General features: G+C 51.0%; 1 protein-coding gene across 1 annotated transcript in view; it reads left to right on the top strand.

The window, feature by feature from the left end:
- MTCL1 (microtubule crosslinking factor 1) overlaps window positions 1-22,544 on the top strand; it is a 131,319-nt gene that overhangs the window by 71,773 nt on the left and 37,002 nt on the right. Inside the window, 5 exon segments of the mRNA XM_082353462.1 lie at window positions 201-260; window positions 5,586-6,851; window positions 7,924-8,079; window positions 18,110-18,340; window positions 19,532-19,729. Coding sequence (XP_082209588.1) covers window positions 201-260; window positions 5,586-6,851; window positions 7,924-8,079; window positions 18,110-18,340; window positions 19,532-19,729 — 1,911 coding nt within the window.

Consider the following 22,544-nt stretch of genomic DNA (forward strand, 5'->3'; position numbering starts at 1 on the left):
AGTCCTAACCACTGGACCACTAGAGAATTCCCCCGACTGCCTTTATATTGTTGACTCTAGTTTGTTTCTTGATTCCAGTGACAAAAAGAGCCTCTGTCCACTGTGTATGTCCCCTCCCAGTGGGGACCTGCCACCTAGTGCCGGCTCCCACGTGTGACACCCCCCCCTCCGTAACAGAATGTCACCTGGATCTATTTCAGAGTTCCCTGAAGAGAAGAGGCAGCCGGGAAATGTACAAAGAGAAGAAAGCCTTCACTCAGGTAAGCAGCGTTCTACTCTCATGTTACGACGTCTCCTCATTTTGAATTTTCTCAAGTGTTAGTGTCACCTTTAATATCGTCAAAGAAACATGAGCTGCCCACACATCTGGACTCATCCAAAGCCTCTGTGGGGGTGAAAACTGTCTTCCCAAACCAACAGCTCTTTTGTTTCTCGCACCGATCAGCTGGTGGTTTCTTCAAGAAGGAAAGGAACAAACTGGCTTCCTGAGCCAGTAACGCATAATTGCGTGCCGTTCAGGGCTCTGCCGTGCTCACAGCTGGTGGCAGGCGTTCTGGCCTTCGAAGACATTCACACAGTAAAGTAGTAAAATAGCACAGCTGCCGTTGTGTCGGGTCATCCATAAACCATCGTTTTGAGTGTTGGTTTTTTTTTTTTTTAACGCACAAACTGAAGGGTGTCTTAAATTGTCCTAATTGAAAACCAGGTGTTCTCTCCAAGGTGGTAAGAGTGGGGCCCTTTCTGTGCACATGGCATGTGGCCTTCAGAACTTCCTTAGCTTTTCTGAACACTCGCTTTTCTGGATTCCTTCTTTTTAAAAAAAAAAAAAAAAAACCTGCTAGTATTAGGTGTTGGCGAGAACAAGGCATCATTGGGGTGTCAGCTTCCTGAGCTCTCAGGGCAAGGACTAATTATAGAGAGATGCAGTAAGTCCAGGAAACTACGAGCTCCGAGGCCCGGGGCCGACCTCGCTGTGAATCCCACACCTGATTCCCTTTGCTTTCTCCCCTCTCCAAAGTCCCCCATCCCCAGAGCAGCCTTCACGGAGGGCCTGGCTGCGTGAGCAGGAGGAATGCCAGAGGTTAACTGTTCTCCACGTCTCTGCTCCCCAAATCTCACTTTGGAATCCGCTAAGAAGGGCGACATTAAAATCTGTCGTCCCCACTACTGGGAGCTTCAGCCCCCTTGGGCTTTGAGTCTGTTTCAACGTACTGGCTCCTGACCAGGGGAGAGCTTCTCTTTAAAAGGGTCATCTCTACCCATCGCGGGGTGGACAGCGTGCAGTGCACTCACCCGAGGGTCAGTCAGGCTGGGGACAGCAGAGGGGAGGCCCGGGCTCGGGAGCAGGTGAAGTGCCCAGCCTGCGGGATCGTTGAGCGAGGAGTTTCTGTCTGGCAGAGCGGTGGAACGGAGCGCCTTGGGAACTGCAGGTCCGCAGCCAGAACTCAGAGGAAACTGGCGCCCCGGCGCAAGGTAGGCGCACGCGCAGTCAGTGCTGGGGGGGCTGGCCAGACGGCAGACTTGCAAGCCAAAGAATATATACCCGTAGCGATATATTTCTGTCGCTTGTCAAGGCCTTTCCGCTGGTGGTGGCGGCGGTGGCCCTGTGTGTGTCCTCCCCCTCATGCCCTGCTTGCCTTCTCTGCCTGCACCAGGTGTGTCACGTGGGAAGGTTACTGGACCTGCTTTCATGCTGCATTCCTGAGCTATCGGACCATCTCCTGAAACCAGAGCCTGAGATCAGCCTAGACCCCTCCCCTGGAGTCTTGGCTGAGTTTTAGAAAGTCTTCAGTTAAAGATAAGATGGGTATCCAGCCCGTGCTGCTTTAGCTGAGGCTGTGATTCCCCATCTTATTAGAAGGAGTTGGCTTCCCGCCCCAGAATAGGCTGAGCCCAGCTCCCTGCACACCCACCCCCAAAAACACTGCTCCAGCCGCCTCCACTGAGCGAGGAAGTCTGATCCCTTTGTTATAAGCCACACACTCCCTTGGCTTCAAAGATGGCCTTTCTGTCAAAAACTGCGTTAGTCTTGGTTTAGTCAGGCCTAGTAATGCATGGGTGTTGCGTAGAAATGAAGCACGCTTTAATCATCTAGTAGAATTTCTCGTATGTGGGTAGTTTCTTTAAGGAACAGGAAGGCTTTTTGGATATTTGATCAATCCTTAGGTAATCTATGAATTGGACACTCACTAGGGTATATCATAGAATCTTTTTTTTTTTTTTTTGGCTGTGTTGGGTCTTCGTTGCTGCAAGCGGGCTTTCTCTAGTTGCGGCGAGTGGGCTTCTCATTGCGGTGGCTTCTCTTGTTGTGGAGCACGGGCTCTAGGTGTGCAGGCTTCGGGAGTTGTGGCTCGCAGGCTCTAGAGCACAGGCTCAGTAGTTGTAGTGCATTCGTTTAGTTGCTCCACGGCATGTGGGATCTTCTCGGACCAGGGCTCGAACCCGTGTCCCCTGCATTGGCAGGTGGATTCTTAACGACTGTGCCACCAGGGAAGCCCTATCATAGAATCTTGTTTCTTTACCTGACCTGGGTTTAAGTTCAAGGAGACAGAGAAGGATGGTTGTAGTTTATAATCAGACTGTGGGGAATGGCAGAGAGGGGGTGGGGGCGGATGGTGTGAGGTTTCTAGAAATCAAGGCAATTTGAGGGCTCTCTGGGGTTTTTTTTTACCTGTATAAGCGGGGCCAGATGAGTACTTACAACCAAGTACAGAACCCTTGGGGAAGGCCCAGTCTCCATGTGCCTCTCGTGTGCCTTCCCCGATTTCTCAGTTCAACTTTTGGGGGGAGCCCTCAGGAGAGATGGCCTGAGACTCTCTGATCTCGGTTTGAGACAAAAGCGTCCGGAACCGTGCAGGTGACTCTGCCCCTTGGCCTCCACCGTCTCAAGGCCTCACCAGTTGTGAGTTTCCAGGGAAGTAGGGTCAGGACACGGGTTACGGCTGGGGCCCTGCACATCCCTGGGTCCGCCCAGGCTTCAGTCCTGGGCTGGAGGTGGAGTTCCCTTGTGGCTGGCAACAATCTCCTCTCCGATCTCCACGACTGTCCCCAGGCACGAAGGTGAATTTCTGTGCTTCCGGGGAGATAGGATCATTTAGGTGATTTTGGACATGGGACAAACACTGGCTATCAAGTTAATGATGGGGCTAAGGGTCTTCCTATCCCAGACTTGTCACCCCCAAACTGATTCATTTACAAAGTATTGACAATCTATCTCCATTGATATGTATTTTAGCTTATTCAAACTCCATTCCTTCCTGTGACAACAAAGACCTCTCTGTGTATTTGGATACAATAGATTTCTTACAAATCTATGTTTACCAAAAATTGAAAAGATGCTCTTGATTGTTCTACTCTCAAAAGTTCTAAGAAACTGGGTTGTTTAACATGCCAATTTCTGGTACAGAGTAGGTATTCAATATTTACCGAAGGAATGAATGAATCAACAAATAAGTATGCTTTCCCCCTTAGTATTAGGATTAAATATAGTATGTCTTTTACAGCCCGTGTATTCTAGGTAGGCCCTTTAAAAATATATATCATTACCCCAGCAGTGATAACCCATCTTGCTCCATTGAGCAGGGCAGACAGCTTTATTTCTAGTTAGTCACAGAAACCCTTGTTATGTCTGCCTAACCAAAAACAAACCGGATCCTTAATGTGATAAGTTCTTAGATCACGAAGACCATGCTCTTCTCCCAGTGACATTTATATATAACTCTCCTGACGTGCAAACAGGAAAAAAAAAAAAAAACCAAAACAGAATTACTGGCTCCTTTTCCCCAAACTGAGTTTCAGACAAAGCAGAAGGTTGGTTTCAGCGTGCTGGAGTGTGGAGATTGACCACATACAAACCACTCAGCTATATGCTGTTCCTTTTGACCTTCACAACGACCTTGCTTGAGTTGAGGGTTCTGCTTTGGACATAAGGAGCCGGTTCCCCAGGGCTCTGCGCTCAGCCCCTGCTGCCACGTACAGAAGGAGCGGGACCGGTAGGCCCTCTGCTAAGAGGTGGCGTGAGAGGTAGTCCCTCAGAGGGCGCGCAGGCAGCACCAGGGCTGCTTTCCGTGTGGTTCTGGCTCACAGCTGGCCTGTGATTTTTCTTTGAATCTTACCTGTCACTCTGCTTTTCTTTCCTTCCATGGGTTTGTGGCTCGGGCAGGAGGGGTCTAGGGGTGGAAGGAGGAAAGGTGGGGGCACCCGGGGAGGTGTTTCTATGTCTTTCTGCCCAATGGTAAGCGAGTGGCAAGAACAGGGTGGAGAATGAGCCGTGTTCTCTGAGGATGAAGCTGCGCCAGCCCTGCTGGCCTGTTTGCGCACAAGTGATCTGGAAGAGTCATCCCCCCCCAGGGGGCTGACTTGCTGTGGTTTGATGACTCTCCATCCCCTGGGTTGACGGGGTGTGACCACCACCCAGCGCATCACTGAGTTTGTGTGGCAGGGGGAGCCTCTGCCTAAGTCTTTGTCCCCATGACAGCCTTTTGAAACTTGGTAGCCAATCAAAGAGGAATGATTCATGAAATTGGTCACTGTTGCCAGCCACTGAATGTGAAGAGTTCACGCAGCTTCAGGGCATTCAGACCTGCGCTGCGAAGGCAGAGTCCACTTTCCAGTTGGTCCAGAAACTGCCTTCTTGACCTCAGCCGAGCAGTGTGGGCTTTTAGTAGCCGCGAGCCTGCTCCGGTGACCCTCCAGAATCCTCTGGGATCCCGATGACCACCACTTCTCAGGTTTTAAACCAGTTAACACCTTGCCTTGGGTTTCTGAGTTTAATTTCCTGCTGTGTTACAGCCACTAAAGGCGCAGAACGTAACCAAAGTCAAGTTCGCGTGGGGAGAGGGTGCGAGTCACCCGGGCTTAGGTTTGCAGTAACCATTTCATACTAACCGTCAGAGCTTGGTACTTACTGTGCAACTCGGCTTCCAAAGCACCCTCATGCCCATCATCTCGTGATTTGTCCTCATGCCATCCCTGTGATTCGTTGCGGGAGGGGAGGCAGGAGAGGAGGAGCGTTGGGTTGCCGTGTCTCAGGTTCCAGCAAAGCCGGGCTCTCATTTGGGGTCACCTGGCCTCCCCATCCTGTTAATACCTGTGAGGTGCTGGCCCGCCCCTCTGATGAGGTAGGAGGTAAGTGGAAACAGGTGGAAGTGGCCACAGAGGCCTGTCTACCTGCCCCAGGCTGAGCAAGGGGTCTGGGGTCTCTCACTGGTCAGGGTGGACCCACAAAGTAACGGTGGGCGGGGGTGGGTCGCCACATTGCTGACGGGGCTGGGTTTCATCTCATTCACTCCTCTCCACTCATCTCCTGGGTGATGGTTTTTGTGTGCACGTTTTTCCAAACTAATTGTTTGGTTTCCTTTGTTTCTGTGACAAAGCCACCACCAGCAGTCCTTGGTGCCCCCATGAAGGCCCTGGGCTCACCCTGGCTCTGTCGTGGTCCCTCTAACGAGCGACTCCACACACTGACGTGAAGATTGGTGTTTTGTGTGTGCGTGTGTAGGGGGCGAGGTGCAAGGGAAATCGTCAAAAACAGGAACATTTGGTATTTTCAAATAACCCTCCTCTGGGCTGCTCTCTCCTGGCAGGATGACAGTGCCGACCTGAGGTGCCAGCTCCAGTTTGCCAAAGAGGAGGGCTCGCTGATGCTCAGGAAGATGGCCAGGCTGGGGCGGGAGAAGGACGGGCTGGAGCAGGAGCTGCAGAGGTACAAAGCCCTCTACGGGGACGTGGACAGCCCCCTCCCCACAGGGGAGGCCGGCGGGCCGCCCAGCACTCGGGAGGCCGAGCTGAAGCTGCGGCTAAAGCTGGTAGAGGAGGAAGCCAGCATCTTGGGCCGGAAGATCGTGGAGCTGGAGGTGGAGAACCGGGGCCTCAAGGCGGAGATGGAGGACCTGCGGGGCCAGCACGAGCGAGACACCGCGGGCCGGGAGCCCCTGCCCGGCGTTCCGACCTCGCCCTTTGGGGACTCCCTGGAGTCCTCCGCAGAGCTGCGCCGGCACCTGCAGTTCGTGGAGGAGGAGGCGGAGCTGCTGCGGAGGTCCATCTCCGAGATCGAGGACCACAACCGACAGCTGACCCACGAGCTGAGCAAGTTCAAGTTCGAGCCGCGGCCGGAGCCCGCGTGGCTGGCGGGGGGCGCGGGCGGCGGGGCGCCCCTGCAGGACGAGCTCCAAGCGGCGCGGCTGCAGATCAGCGAGCTGAGCGGGAAGGTGCTGACGCTGCAGCATGAGAACCAAGCACTGCTGTTGGGCGCCCCACGCTGTGACCCGGCCGCACCCACGGGCCCGCGCGCCCCAAGCCCCCGCGACAGCGACGCTGACAGCGACGCGGGCAAGAAAGAGAGCGACGGGGAGGACGGCCGCGCGCTGCAGCCCCGGCGGGAGGGCCCCATCGGCGGCGAGAGCGACTCGGAGGAGACCTTCGAGAAGACGTCGGGCTTCGGCAGCGGGAGGCCGTCGGAGGCTGGTGAGTGCCCGGCGGAGCTGCTCCACGCTCGGGAGGACTCGGAGCGCCTGGCGAGCATCAGGCACGAGGCCGAGCGGCTGGAGCGGACCGTGGAGCGCATCATCAACGACACCGACGGCTTCACGGACGCAGCGCTGCAGGGCGGTGGGGCCTCGTCGGGAGCCGGCGCCAAGGAGGAGCCCCAGCTGCTGGGGACCCTCAATGCGAGGATGAAGGCCTTCAGGAAGGAGCTCCAGGCCTTCCTGGAGCAGGTGGAGCGGCTGGGGGAGGGCCTGTCCCCTCTGCCCCACCTCACCGAGTCTTCCAGCTTCCTGTCCTCTGTGACCTCCGTGTCCCGGGACTCCCCCGTCGGGAACCTGGGGAAGGAGCTGGGCCCGGACCTGCAGGTAAGGGGGCTCCCGGCTCTGCCTCCCTGCTCCCTCCTGCTCCTCCTCCTCCTCGCTGGCCTTGCCGCACTCCAGCTCACCCTGCTCACGGCTGCTTGGTTATGATCGCACACCTGCCTTGTACTAAAGCCTCAAGTTTCAACCAAAGCCTTTCTGTTGGTTGGGTTTCTCCTTTTTTTTCCTTCACGCCCCCTCCCCACGGTTTGGTTTGATTTGGTTTCGCTCTCTTTTGTCTCCTTGTTTCTTTCCCCCTTTTCCTCTGATTTTTAACTGCGCCGCCGCTGCTCTTAGCTGAGAGGTCCTCCCTCTTGACACAAGGCTAATCCTGCTGGCAGCGCTAGGATCGTCGCAGTCTGTACCTTTTTTTTTGTTTTTGGCATCCCAAACGACCAGCCATCCCAACGAAGAAGCAAAGAGGAGTTTAAGACGCAGTACAAACGCTCTTCACGGTCAGGATAATTAGCGGACTTCCCGGGAGCGCGTGCATCCCTGCCTGGGTTCACTGCCCCAGGGACAGTCCAGCCCTGAAGGCCGTAGGCAGCCCACCCGCTCCCTCTGCGACACAGCCCGGCCGGGCGAGGAGCGCGGCGGAGAGAAGGATGGTTTTGATGGCACCCCCGGAGCAGCGGGCGGCGAGTGGAGTAGCCCCAGGACTGCTCTCGCGTGCGCCGCCCTGGACTGTGGCTTTCGCTGCGCGACCACAGAGAGGAAGCAGCAGGAGCCTTGTTTCCGTATCCTTCGTGGGTAGTGCGCTTGCGGGCGAGTCTGACTCATGCGTCCCCATCGCATGCGCCTCGTAACCAGCGTGTTGCATTCTTCTCCCTGTTTCTCTGTTTGCTTTTCAGATCTCTCAGCCCGCCATTTTGCTCAGCCTCATCTTGGCTCTGTTCTCTCCTCTCTCTGAGGCCGCTGTGTTTACGTTGGTTTCTCTGGTCATGCTTTTCCTCATCCCGTAGTTTTCCAGCCGTCTGTCTACCTGCCCCACCCCACCCCGCCCTCTTGTCCTTTGTGTTTTGTTTAAAATTTTAAAACAAAAACAAAAAACAAAAAATCCCTCCCGTGCACCTAACAGTCCAAACTGAGAGATCAGCTGGAGTGGCAGCCCGGGCAGGAGCGAGGGGAGGAGCGGGGGCCCCTGCATCTCCGAGCCACACGGGAGCTGCACCGTCGAGCCGACGGGGACGCGGGGAGCTGCCGGCCCGGAGCCCAGAGCTGCTTCAACCTGGAGGTCAGCAGGGGCGGGTCCCAGCGGCCACGCCCCCTCCCACCCCTCCTTCGCCGTGTGTCGGTGTGAGGGTTCCTACCTGGGTCCGAGGCCCCTACGGAACGGGGAGGGGGGGCGATGCGGAACCAGGGGAGACTTAACTGAATCAGAATCCATTGCATGCAACTGAACTGAGGGGTCCATACAGGGTGAGGGCAGGGGGACTGGTTCTCCTGGGTCCTCGGGCAAAGCATATGAGACTGATTGGGGAGTGCTCTGTGGCTTCTTGTCAGACGGTAAGGAAAGCAGGACTGAAAACCAGGCCATGTCCCTCCTGTGTTTTGTGGGCCCGCCCCACGTTTTCCATGCCGGCGCTCCAGTCGTAGGGCAGAATCAGGGATGCTCTCCTGACCCGGCGGCTCTTCAGCAGTCTGTTGTCATAGCAACCCATGTCCACAAAGCTCGCAGCCCCCACAAATACTCTATTGTATGCAACAGTTGTCCTCTCAGTGAATGCTCTTCCCTGCAAGTAATTCAACCCAGTACAGAAGGACAGGTGGCCCCGAGGAGTGAGTGTCTGGCTCTGGTACTGCCCGTTGAGGCAGGTTACTGCAGGGTTAGAGCCGCATGTTATGCATCAGAAAAGGTCGGGATGAAGGGTCTTCATTCATCAGTCCCAGCGAGGATGTTACCATTCAGCTTTGAGGCATCAGCAGTTCCCAAAAGGCAGGAGAGAGGACGAGGAGTGTTGCGGCTCCTGTAGCTGGTACCGATTTTCTTTTTTTTCCTGTATGATTTTATAACTATAAATATACAGTAAAAATGAGCAAAAACTAGCCAATCAGAGTACATCAAATGATAGGACACGTAAGACCACGACCGGCCCGTCTGCGTCCTGTCCTGCACACGGGGTACTGGCACCAAAACCCATGGCCAGAGGCGGGGTGTCGACACCAATTTTCTCTGCCCACCTTGGCCCTTCCTCGTTTTCCACGGGCTGCTCCCTGGTCCTGTCCCTGGAGCCCTCTTTCCTGTGATACACCGTTCAGGGCGTGTCCCACGTAACCACCGTCTGGTTCACTCTGGTGAGTGTCGGAGGGCTCTTCTCCACACGCCCCCAGGCCCTGCTGGATCCTGTGGGCGTGACGAGTGTGCTCCTCGCTTGCCCAGACATGTGTGCTTTGCAGAGCTTCAGAAACTGGCAGTGGTTCTGGACAGAGGAAGATGCTTCGTTGAATCAAACCATGTTGTGGGAAAACTAAACCTTCGTAATAGGTCCATTAGCAGAGTTAGTTGTTGCCATGTGACTTAGGGTCACTGAACAGTGTAGCTCACAAGGGATCTGCAGACGAATCCCCTCATTGTGCAGATGAGAAGAAGGAGTGTGAAGCAGTGTCAGCAAATTCTCCCCACCCCCCAGCCGGCTGGTGGTGGAACTGGGTCCAGAACCGCTTCCTCAGGCCTGGTCAGTCCTCTCCCCACCCCGACCCCTCCCGGGAGGAGTGCTGCCTGTACAGCAGGGACTGGTGCCCACTGGGCCTGGACACCTCCAACACGAGCTCTGTCTCCTTGGGGGCGGTGTTTCCAAATGCAGATCACCAGGGGGACTAATTGTATGCCCAGCTATCTTGCCATGGAATGTTTCTTCTTTTAAGCATCTGTCTGGTTTCCTTTAATTTTATACATTTTAAGCAGGAAGTAAAAAAAAACTCAAAGTGAAAGGCAAGGTCCAGGAGCATCATTTCCTAGAAGGGGAAATAGAATTACTCAGGAGTTAAACATCCTTTGTTCTCATTTTTCATTCACCAAGGCATTTCACACAGAAGAGAAAACTCAATTATGTATGCAAACACATTGTATATTAAAATACTTTCTAAAAGATGAAACATATTCTAGGACCCCTCTGATGGCTCCATAGCTTTCCCTTTTATGAGAAGAGCCGCATGGAGATCGCTTGTAGGGTCTGGGGCTCAGTGGAGCTGCTGTGTCCCTGGGGTGGATATCACCCTGACAGACTGCTCAGTTTGGTGTTAGAATATTACTTTGGATTAAAGAATTGTACAATGGACCGTTCTAGGGAGCAGAACTCTTAAAACCTTTTAATGAAAATGTAACCGAATTCATTGCCAACAATTGCTTTCCTGTGAGGCTCTAATGGAAACAGTGCACAAAGCTTCTGTCAGGTAGCAGGGAAGCTGCTCTGGGTTAAAGACACACATCACATGGCATGGATGTCATTTCTGCTGTACAGCAAAGTGATTCAGTTATATATATATATATATTCTTTTTCATATTCTTTTCCATTATGGTTTATCACAGGATATTGAATATAGTTCCCTGTGCTATACAGTAGGACCTTGTTTATCCATTCTATATATAGTAGTTTGCATCTGCTAATCCCAAACTCTCAATCCATCCCTCCCCCTTATTAGCAGTTTTCTTTACTACCTCTTCCATTGCCCTTGAAATGACCATGGTTTGTCTGCACAGCTAACTACTCCTGTACACGTGTGAATTTCCTTCAGCTCCTGGCCCTTAGCTCCTCGGAGGGGGTGGTGGAGGGACTGATAGGACACCCAGGATCAGTGGCTTAAAAGAAGAAACAACTTTCTGAATTTAAGCTGAAGTTCAGAAAATTTCTCAATTCCAATTTCTCAAGTTCCACTTGTGAAGTGCTTTCTATGTTTTTTGCCTTATAGATTTTCAAGTTTGGGGAAAGGGGAAAGAAGTTAAGTGCTTATTTGACAAGATTTGGGTGTTTGGCCAAACACCCAAACTTAACTACTACTAGTACTAGCAGTACCAGTAGCAGCAGTAATAACAACAAGGCGAAAAAGAAAAAAACTACCTTACTTCAGGGTACCGTGTTAGCAGGTAACAGGTCTGTGCAGTGAGAGGCCTGCCCCTCTGACCGCACACGATAAGCTTGGGAGGGGAAGGTGTATCTACCCAGCCTCTCAGAACTGTCACAGCCAGAGAGAGCCAGAGTCACAACCTGCTAACACCCACTAACCTACTAATGCAACCACACAAAAGTTAACTGCTCAGAGGAGAACAACCAGACTTCAGAAGGACCAATATTGCTGTTGCCTGTTCCTCTCGGTAGATATCAGCAAGATTCTCATGTGGCACTGGATTCTTCCCTGACTTTGCTCCCTGTGGCTCCCGGCAAATCTGCTGAGAGATTCCCATCTGTTAAGGAGAGCAGGGTACGGAATATGTGGTTTGGAATGTGTGGGGTGCCTTAAAAATAGTTCTGAATGAGGAGTAGCCAAGCACGGGCACTGGTCAGATTACACACATAAATGACACCGAGCCTGTGCCCAGAGGATTGAGTTTCTGGGTCAGAAATCTCAGAGATCTTCTCCTGAGCCCCTCCTCTTGTCCTTTAATCAACGAGCTATCCCTTCGGCCTCAGCTGTGACATACCATCCTCGATAAAACGACGTGGGGTTTATGCCAAGTATGTGTGCACAGGTGTTGACCCGATAAACCACTTTGGAAAGAAGGGGTAGCAAAACCGGCCAGAACAAAATGGAAGTCACGGGAGATGAGGTCACAGGGATACAGGTGAAACAGAGTCCTAGTTAGAAAGTAGTGTTGCTAGTGTCTAATAAGTGGCTACAATGAAAAGCCTTTTTTTTGTTTGTTTCATTTTGTTTTTGGTATATCGAGATAGTGAAGTTGTCTCCTTAAGTGTGGAAAGTAATTTATAAGCCACTATCTCTGAAGATGGCCAGGAAATTAGCAGTGTAAATCGGCGTGGGACACGCCACGTAGGGGCAGGTGTGGGCTGCGGGCTTCCCATAAGTAACACAGGGAGGTAGCTGTGGTGTCGAGACGAACACGAGCCCACAGCCTGGGGGCCACTGCGGAGGGTGTCCGTTCACGTAAACAGTCTGCGCAGGACGAGGTCAGTGCGTTCGATGTCTAATCAGAATCTCAGGTGAGTGCGCAGAGAATGGTTTCAGAATCTAACCTTTGGGAACATGGCGATGAAGGGAAGTATGTATTTTCCGGAGATCTCTGTGTTGCGTGAAAATGCTGTGAATGTGGCAGTTGTGTGGCCCTGGATGGAAATTTCTGCCACAGCCTGTTTGTATTTCTGCTTTTGTAACACTGGAGTAACGGCATCCTGACAAGGAGCAATTAGTTGTCCATAGAGTTTAATGTTCCATTAGCAAAAATAGACCAGAAAAGAGGAAAATGTGTTGTAGATGAGGAGGATCTAGAAGTTTCTGTCGTTGACCAGCCTCCACAGACGACACGGGAGCCGCTGTAGGTGAATCAAATGTCCCAGATGAACATCCTCATAGGACTTAAAGGGTCCTTTTCTGTGACCCTTCCAAGGTGAGGTTCAGAGGAACACATTTTTAATCAAACGACAGTGAAATAGGAGGCCTGTATATTTGTTCAAAATAAAAAGTTTATATAATTATTTATTAAGATGACAACCAAACGAAATAGTGTAATATGTAGAAACTAAATTAATAGGTCTTTGCTTTTCTTAAAAGATCAGCTTGATTTCAATGCTCGTTTTAACATCTAATAATTCAGAGCTTTGGGCTGGTACCAAATGTGTTAAAATACGGAGGATTTTCATATTTTAAATGTATAGAGTAGCATGTAACTCAAAAGTAAATCTGGGACTTCCCTGGTGGCGCAGTGGTTAAGAATCTGCCTGCCAATGCAGGGGACACAGGTGTGATCCCTAGCCCGGGAAGATCCCACATGCCGCGGAGCAGCTAAGGCCCGTGCGCCACAACTACTGAGCCTGCGCTCTAGAGCCCGCGAGCCACAACTACTGAGCCCACGTGCCGCAACTACTGACGCCCACGCACCTAGAGCCCGTGCTCCACAACAAGAGAAGCCACTGCAATGAGAAGCCCGTGCACCACAACAAAGAGTAGCCCCCAGTCGCCGCAGCTAGAGAAAGCCCGCGCGCAGCAACGAAGACTCAATGCAGCCAAAAATAATTTATTTGGAAAAAAAAAAGAAAAAGTAAAGCTGGAGGAATTCCCTGGTGGTCCAGTGGTTAGGACTCGGCGCTTTCACTGCTGAGGGCCGAAGTTCAATCCCTGGTTGGGGAACTAAGATCCTGCAAGCCATGCAGCATGGCCAAAAGGAAAGGAAAAAAAAGTAAAGCTGGCCATAGAGCAACCAGGTGACCTGGAAGCACTCCTGTGCCAAACTCCTCGAGGGGCAGGAGGGAAGCCCCAGGAGGGCAGTGGTCGGGGGCAGCTTACTTACTGCTGTGTCCCCAGTATAGAGCCGAAAGCTATAGGCACTCGGTAGATAGAAAGTGCTGCATAAAATATCTAATGTACTTTTAAATATAGAGCTCTATTCCCAAGAAAGTTAGGAAAATCTTCAAGGGTTGGAATTGACTTCAGAATTGAAAATGGACAGGGAGAGAAATGAACCAGGACCACCCCCGCAAACTGCCCTTTATGAAAGGCTGAAGAAGCGTCTGTCCATGGCGGGGGGTGGGGGGGGCAATAGGACAGCTTGCCCAGCCGCGTGAAGCCTCCCCAGGGTACCCGTCAGGATGGCGGCCTCACCAGGACCAGGCTCTAAGCTGAACCCCTGAGGAAAGGAGAATTTCTGTTCAGCTGCTGGCTTCTGCAAATTCAAGACCACCTGCGGGCACATCCTCAGCCCAGGCCACACTCGAGATCCTAGCTGATGCCCCACCGCCGATGCGCTCATGGCGCTAGCGCAGCAGCAGCTGGAGCCACTCTGAGACCTCCAGATCCTAGAATTAGCAGATAGAAACTGTAAAAGAAGCGCTCTCAGATCGACCAAGGGCCAGCAAACAGGACAAAAAAGTAAGTCGTACTGTAAAAGATCCCACATATTAAAGAAAATAGAACTTTTAGAAATGAGAAATTAGTCATTGGGGTAAATTCGATGTGTAGAGAAATACCCCTCTTCAGAGAGAACCCCTGACTCTGCCTAGTAGATATAAAAGGCTGCAGTAATAATATCTAGTAACCAGCAAAGTTACAGAGGCATTCACGGTCTCAGTAGTTCTTGAGTTTCTTGAAAAGAGGATGACCTTAAATCTCTAGCTTTCAAAAATTTTATCCCAAAGTGGTGAATTCCCAGTGTCTCTGATACTCGGTCTCCATCCTTCTTTCTGTAAATTCTCTTGTAGTCAACCCTGTGCTAGGGCAAGTGCTCTGCTCTTTTATTGTCTGCATTTCCTACTCTTGGGATGTGATCTTCACTCATGACAATCCAGGCAACACCAGCTTATATCAGAGGAGAACAGCGGTACCCTCGGTGAGAAATAACAGATTAGTTAAACGTAATCAGAATGAACTAGCAAAGTGACAACTGTTTTTCTTGCAACAGACCACTCTAATCCCCAGCTTTATAAATCACCTATCTTTACGCAGCAGAAACCAGTGAGTAGCACGGCATGCCTCAATTTTAATGATGACTGAGATTTTCAATATGACAGCGTTTCCATCTCTAAAAAACATTTCAAAAGGAGAAGCTCGGCCTCTATCATGGCCATTTGCACATAAAAGATGGATTTTACCAATAACAATTATGTTAAAGATTCCTTTAAGTATTTTAACCTAAAATGTAGCAAGCAGATCTTATGTAGCTCCTCCAAGGCACCATGTGTGTCTGTTCGGTGAAGGAGCCCCAGGCTGGTTACCTAGAGCATCCTGGGTGGGAATGTGAGGAGGAAAGGGAGGCCTCCCATGGGGCAGGAAAAACTCTAACAGGAAAGTGTACGAACTCATTAACTATGCAACTGAGAGGCACATGTGAACTTGGGCAGTGAATCTAAGAGGCTGTGTGTGAGGTGGTCATGCTTGACCATCAGGACTGCCAGCTCTGGCGCCCCCAGCATTTAAAAAGCTGTCTTGAAGCTGCTATGGGGGCTGCCACCTCTCGGCCTGGTTTGTCTTGCCGTGGTGGCCGAAGCTCAGGTGCTGGGTACCGCTTACCCACCCGTCTGCTGGGTGAGAGGTGCAGGGCAGGCGGAGCCCAGGTGAGGCTCTGGGGGAGCTGCTGAGGGTCACTCCTCTGCCACCGCGCCCACACGTGCCATGTCACTCCATGTGTGTCCCTGCCTTGTGCACGTTTGTCCTGCATCTTCAGCTCAGACCGAGTTCTTGCTGCCACTAAACCCCTTCCTTTGTCCCACCAATCAGCTCAGGGGCTCCCCTGTTTTACCTAAACAGAGTGTATTGATAAAGGAGCTGCAGGGTCAGATTGCGCAGGTGGCCAGAATGCATCAAGAGGAGGCAGAGAGATTTACAGACACCATCCGGAAGGTAAATACGGACCACGGTTCAGCACCACCTTCTCTGTCTGCAGGGCCGAGAGAGAAAGAGAGAAAGAGAAAGAAAAAGAGAACAAGAGGTGTTTTATAAGGACTCTTGTCTCCCGCACAGGCTGGGCAGCCTGGGCTCGGGGCTGGAGGGGGTGTGGAAGGGACATCCCTTCAAGCTGCCCCCTGGGGGTCTCATAAAGATCACTATCTCCCTCCCTGTTCGAAAACATGCATTTCCATGCTGACGTTGTGGTCTCGGGAAGGTCTTCCTAATATCTAATCTAAACTTTCCTGCAGCCAGAATCAGCAAAGTAAAGTAAGGGCCCTAAGCACCGGACATTAAAGTGTGTCCATAACTTTCACTGTCCTGCAGATTGATATGTTTTGACAATATTAGGTTAATTTTCTGAGAGAAACGTCAACAATTCACCCATTGTTTTCAGAAAGCTGCCATTAACTGAGCTGTGGCCTTATCAGCTCTTTCAGCTGATTTAGAGTAACCTGTTCCTGGCTCCTGATCCCTCATCCACTCAGTCCTTCCCCAGAGTTCCTAGGAGACGGACTTCACTGCCCGCAGGCCTCTGAGGACCATTCAGTTCCTGCCACCCCGGATCTACTTGAGTTGTAAACAGATATCCAGGCTCGGAATTGCCATGGTTGCTGCTTTTTGTATTTGTTCTTGAAAGATATCTGTATCTTTAAAACCAAAAACCAGTTGATCTTGAAATGGCACCACGGTATTTTAAATGCATATCCTATGCAAAATAAGGTACCTGTGTATCCAAGAACTTATTTTGGCAAGGAATGTGAGTTACACCGAAGCCCCGTGTTGCCGTGGTCGTGCTTATCTAAATGGGTCAAAAAACTGATTAAGGGAGCCCCTTCTGCACCTTGCCACGCAGAGCAGAGCCAAGCCGGGTACCATCCTTTACCACGAGATGTGCACCCCTTTTTCAAAGTTACATTTATAGGTCAAGTTTCACGTATTACTAGGTAATATGAAATTATTTTCCTTTTGTAACGGGTAAATTCCTGCGTAATTTAACTTTTTTTGCATTGCACCAAAAATCATGTTTGAGTGAATTTATCCCTGGAGACGCCGTTAGCAGAATAGCAGGGTCCCAGGTGTTTCTAGTACTTGGATTCAGGATAAAGGGGTGGGTGTGAAGTCTCCCAGTCCTCAGTTGGAGGTGGTGAGATGGCATCTAGGCTTGTTCAGAGGGGAATGGAAGGGGTCCCCTCACCTCCCCGAAGGCAGAGGACCAGAACTCTGAGACTTGGGAAGTGTGTGGGGTCCTGGAGGAGAGGTCAGAGCCAGTGAGTCAGGAAGGGTCGTTTCCAGGAGGTTAGGGATGAAAAAACCAAGAGAACATCCCCTTCCCAGGGCTGTGCCTCCAGCGGCCAATCCTGGGGGCCCCTCTGGGACACCCGCCATGCACTGGGCACTGCACAGCATGAGTTAGCGGCACTCAGCAGCTGAAACTTTACCAGGGTCAGTCGATAGCCTAAGATAAACACAAAAATAAATTGCAGACATTGGATTTCCAGCAGCTGGGCTGCCGCTTCGTCACTCCGTCCTGTCCTGCATCCACAGGAGAGTGAGCCCGTGGTGGGACTCAGGGCTGCTGAGAGCGTGAATGAAATCGCCAGTGCTTTATGTTATCCCAGCTTCAAGTACAAACTCGGTCTGGTATCACGACAGTGGCCGTGCAAGTGACCACCTAGCCCAGGGCATCACAGAGCAGCCTCGCTGGTCACCGGCCTTTAGCACGTCGGTCAGACCAGTGTCGACCTCAGGCAGCCACAGTCATGCTCCCATGGTCCCATGGCTTCTGAGCACCCATCAAGTTCTTTAGGGAAACAAAACCAAACCCACCCATTGGCTTTTGGCACAAGAGGGGGTATTAAGTTAGGATAACGATAAGGCTGGCATTCTAACCCTCTCTTTGGTCTGTGGAACAGAAAGCTTCCATCCCAGGTATCACTTTAGCTACTATGGATGTTATTCCTGTGCCCTTATCTGTAAGTTCAGATTTTATTCACACCCTTTTGCTTAGTCATTATTGACACGTAACAGTTGTTTACTGCTTGGAAGAGTGTATACCCATGTGGAAAAGGCAGCAACTAACATAGTGATGGAAAACATTTCTTTCCCAGCAATGCTTTTGTTTCCCTGAGTGTCGCCCATACCTGGTAGGAAGGTGAGGTCTCAAGCGTGGAAGTAGCTTGTTGGTCTTTCCTGTGCGCTCACCCTCTGTGCAGTCTAGTACTAGCTTGTCCTCTGTCAGGGGGTGTGGGGACCACAGGGCCCAGGAAGTCAAGGGGAAGGATTCCCACTTGCTTGGCCTTGACAACTGCAATCTACCTTGGGTACCAGCCCCTGTGTGGAAGGCAAATGGGGTCTGCATATAAGTCAGCTGTGAGCCATCTATTCCAAGAGACAGTTCTCCTGACAGAGTTTAGAAACATCTGAAAACACCACGAGAGACTCCATAAAGAAAATTGATCCTGACACCTCCCCTTGAAAGAGCACTTGCTTCTGCATCACAAAACGCTCAAGGTTTCATTTCTGAGCGAAAACGCTCAAGGTTTTGTAAATAGCGAACCTCTCAAGGAGTTTACTAAACGTGGGGGAGCTTCTGCGTTTCACGTCCCATGTGCAAAATGGCACGGATTGGATGGCCGTTTGCAGAGACCCTTGGTTTGGGTGCCAGGTCGGGACCAGGTACCCGTCACACCGTCTCTTTTCTTCCATTCAAGATGGAGGAGGAGCACCTGTGTGCCTTGCGGCGGCGGGAGCTGGAGGTGCACAGCCTGGCCCTGCAGAACTCGCTGCACGAGCAGACCTGGAGTGACGAGAGGCTCTTGATGCAGCAGGAGCTGTGCTCCCTGAAGCAGAACATCTTCCTTTTCTACGTCAAACTCAGGTGGCTGCTGAAACACTGGCGGCAAGGGAAGCAGACGGAGGAGGACGCGGAGGATTTCACGGAGGTACCTCTGCCTGGGGAGTTCCTTGTCTTTGCATCTGTTTTGCTCTTGCCCCCACTCCCAGCCAGGCCCTGCTGTCCCCCTCCCCTGATACGTACAGTCATGTTCTGCTGCTTCAGGGTGTTTTGTCAAGTCCAATCCAGGCAGTGGAAATGCAGTGGGTTGTCCAGTGCTGCCCTTTGACCTCGTTTTAAGAGCACGCTGGTCTGTAACATCATCCTGCAGACAAGTGTTGCTGCCACGTCTTTTGTTGCTGAAAGATGAATTCGTTAAGTTACCACCCTGAGGTCCTAATCGGTTCATTCCACAGTGATGGTTTGTAAAACCTAGTTCTAACTTGTTCTCTCTTCTTTCCATTTTAGTTTTTGGTCCTAAATGCCAGAGCCCGTTCTGCCAGTGCAGTTTCATACGGTCTCTCTGAGCTCCAGGGGGTACTTTCTTGCCACCTCTGAAATCTCTACACGCTTCCTTCTTATGCCTCAATTCCCAGATTCACAACAGAACCAGAACTGAGTTATTTGCTTTCTGATTTTTACCGATGAAGGCAGAGTGACCTCCAGCTCTGCAGGCTCCTTCCTGGCCTTGCTCTCTGGGGAACACAGGGCTGGAGCCGCTGGTGTCCGTGTGTTCTGGACATTCACGCCCCTGGCTACCTTGTCGGCTGCTTTCAGGGCTCTCTGACTGTTGGTTCCTTTTAGCCCCTGAACACCTTTCCTCTGCTTCCTACTCTCACAAACAGTGTATGTAATTTTAAGACACCCTATGAATGGGAAGATACAGTGATGCTCTTGCCTCAGGGTGAAGAATGTCTTCAAAAACGAATTCAACCTGCTTCCAAATAGCCACGACCTAGAAAACCATCATTAAGCGAAACCTAGTAATAGTTGTAAAGTTTTCTGTTGATCAATACTTTGGAGTTCCTCCTTCTCTAATTTATAAAACTTAACTGTGAGCAGTAATAATTTATAAATAGTAACATTTCTAATCTCTTCTAATAAACCTGGGCACCCACTCTATAAAATGGAGAAAGTGGCCAATGAGTGCCATGGCCAGAATGAGCCTATTAGGGGAAAGGGCTGAGAAGCAAAGACATGATAACCCCTAAAGTGGGTAATTACCCTCAAACACTAAAAATCAGGCTTCAGGGCAAAAGGATTCGGGTGGAGCTGTGATCATCCCCTCCTGCCGTTTCAGAGTGAGCTTCCAGAGACCTTCCACAGGCTTGGGGAGCCTGGCGTTCAGGAGGATGCAAAGGTGGACGGTCCAGACCAAGATGACGACGGTCCAGGCTGTGGCTTTTCCCTGGGGGAGCATCCTCCACAGTTTGGTGTGCAGATCGGTGACCACGGACCACGGCTGCAGCCCACAGACGGGGGACAGCTCCACAGGCAGGTGGGTGCCCACGCCGGGGAGAGGAGACCCCTAGTCTGTCTGTCATCAGTTCACGTGCTGTTGTTCCCAGGGCAGAAAAGTCTTGTTTATTTGGCTTATTCACATAAATAAGGACATGATAAGGTCACATGGATTGTGTCCCCTCAAGGCCAGCAAATGTACCTCAGCAGGAATGAAAAACGGTATTGGATGGAGTAGCCTGTGCCTTATAAAGGTTGACCATTCTTCCAAGGAGGAAGTGCCATGACCATGGCCAGAAAAGGAACTTAGGGCTTTGCTGTTGTTTGCTGAGTGGGCGTCGGCATCATCACTAAACTGGCAACATAACGCACAGGAGGAAAGACACAAGTTTGGTCTTTTTAATCCCCAAACATGTATAAAGTGTTTCAGGTTCTTTTTAAGCCACGTGAAACATAATGTCCCAAATAAAAATATTTGACGACACTTGGAAAAAAAATTAAAGCGTGTGTAGAGAGGTGGGATTTCAGTGTAGAACCTTAATTATTAGTGCTGCCAAACGCCCCATTCATTTTTATAAGCAGACAGGCCCTGCTGAATAAGCCAAAAGATACTATGGCCCCCAGAGTTTTTGCACTTTTCTACAAAACGGCAGCCGTAGAGGGTTTGGCGTGCTGAGGTCCTGCGAGACTAAGGCTTTCTTGCTCCTGGGCACCATGGCCTGAGTCCCTCCTGACCCTGTGTTGCTTCTTTGACGGTCCGGCAAGCAGAGCCTGGCTCTGGGGTGAGGTGCAGGGCGGGGTGGCCGCGGACACAGCTGCAGCTGCTCAGCCACAGGCGTTCGGGTGCTCCCTGCGCGCACACCGGGCTCCACAGCTGCGGCCCCTCCCTCCGCCCAGAGCCTCAGGGCATCAAGGGGGTGAGGAATGGCAGCAGAACCTGGGCGCAGATCCAGAGCAGGAAAGTGGCGCCGTCTGCGCTCAGGCCTGGGGGAGTGTGCCTTTCCCCTACTGCCTTCTCTCCGTGTACAACTCAGATTTTCACAACTGAAGACCTGATTTCTACACATACCCATGCACCCCTCATTTTTCCCAGAATAATATGACTCAAGAAAGAGGTTATACTTTCAAAGGAACTTTTAATTACCGTTATTAGGAAGTCTGTCGTTAGGCCAGTGTCCATGGGGAGATTTTTAGCTCATGGAATGTGTTTTCCGGCAAAGATCCAGTTAGAAAATAAAATGCTACTTTGCGAAAACATCCTCTAACATCTACCAGTTCTATTATTTTTAAAAGAGATGTTCTCAATCAGTCCTATGAAGTATCTGTGATTAATTCACATAGTATTCCTCAATTGCTATTTAGCCACAAACCCACTGCCTCTGAGGGCGCATATTGGGTGTTTCCCACGCGTGCATCCAAATGCTTTGGAAAGGGGGGAGGAAAACAATGTAACACATCTGGTTTCCCAAACAACAGTCATGGAAAATTTTCCCCGTGAGATGGAAAACTATGGAAAGTCACTCAGCTGGAACCTCCCGTTCAGTGTATTTTAACATCCTCTCTCTTTGCTGCCGCCTCCTTCCAACATTCATTTCTCAGCTCTTCCGCTTGAAATGGACCAGTGAGTCTCCACTTTGTATGGTGCGGGCCAGAGGCTGTGGATGGGCTAACAGGGTGGCTTCCAGATGGCAGATTCAGATCTGCCTTTACTGGACCCATCTGCCCATGGCAGTCAAGTGCACAAGGCCGTCCGTCCGTCCGAGGACACAAGATTAATGAGCTCCACCGCAACGACAGCTGGCTCCCTGGGAGTGCACGTTCCCTGGGAGGAGGTCTGTCTGCCCTGTCGCGGAGTGGGTACCGGCCAGGCAGCCTGGATGCAAAAGCCGAGCATGTGTCTCAAGGGAGGTGCCCCGCAGAGCCGCACCTTCTCAGAAACTCCCAAGAAAGCCTCCCAAGGTGATAAGCAGAGTGGGAAACGTGGCCTGACTTCTTTCCCAAGGATAAATTAGCAAGTAACAGAATTTCCCAGGCCTCGCTTTGTGTCATACTGAACATTCTTACAGTTGAACCAGTGGATGGCAACATTTATCATGTCAAATGAGGGGAAAAAAAAAATTACATGTACCGAGTTGACCTTGGAAATAGTTGATAAAAAACCACCAGGTTGGAAAATGTTTGGCTCTGTGAACATTCCCCGCTGACTGATAGTGCGGCAGGGACCCGACTGTCCTGGGAGCAGTGAGCACTTTGAGCTCGCCCAGCCTTTGTGGAAGGGCCCAGGCTGGGGATGAGCTCCAAGACGCCCACCACTGCATTAAGCTTCTGAGGCCAGCACTGCTATGGCTGTGTATGCATTTTGTACTTATTAGTAAGTCCTGAAATCAGGTTTTTAAACACAGGTTGGTCAATAGGGCCAGAAGTATGACCTTAGGGTTACAACAGCCAATCTTCCCAGAATTGGGTTAATTAAAAGATAAGTTCATTCAAGGCTGTGACCTAATACTTTTTTTCTTTTTTTAATTTTTTTTTTTTTTTACATCTTTATTGGAGTATAATTGCTTTACAATGGTGTGTTAGTTTCTGCTTTATAACAAAGTGAATCAGTTATACATATGTCCCCATATCTCTTCCTCTTGCGTCTCCCTCCATCCCACCCCTCTAGGTGGTCACAAAGCACCAAGCTGATCTCCCTGTGCTATGCGGCTGCTTCCCACTAGCTAGCTATTTTACATTTGGTAGTGTATATATGTCCATGCCACTCTCTCACTTTGTCCCAGCTTACTCTTCCCCCTCCCCGTGTCCTCAAGTCCATTCTCTAGTAGGTCTGCGTCTTTATTCCCGTCTTGCCCCTA

This window comes from Balaenoptera borealis, assembly GCF_965194805.1.
Source record: "Balaenoptera borealis genome assembly, chromosome: 14".
Taxonomy (NCBI): domain Eukaryota; kingdom Metazoa; phylum Chordata; class Mammalia; order Artiodactyla; family Balaenopteridae; genus Balaenoptera; species Balaenoptera borealis.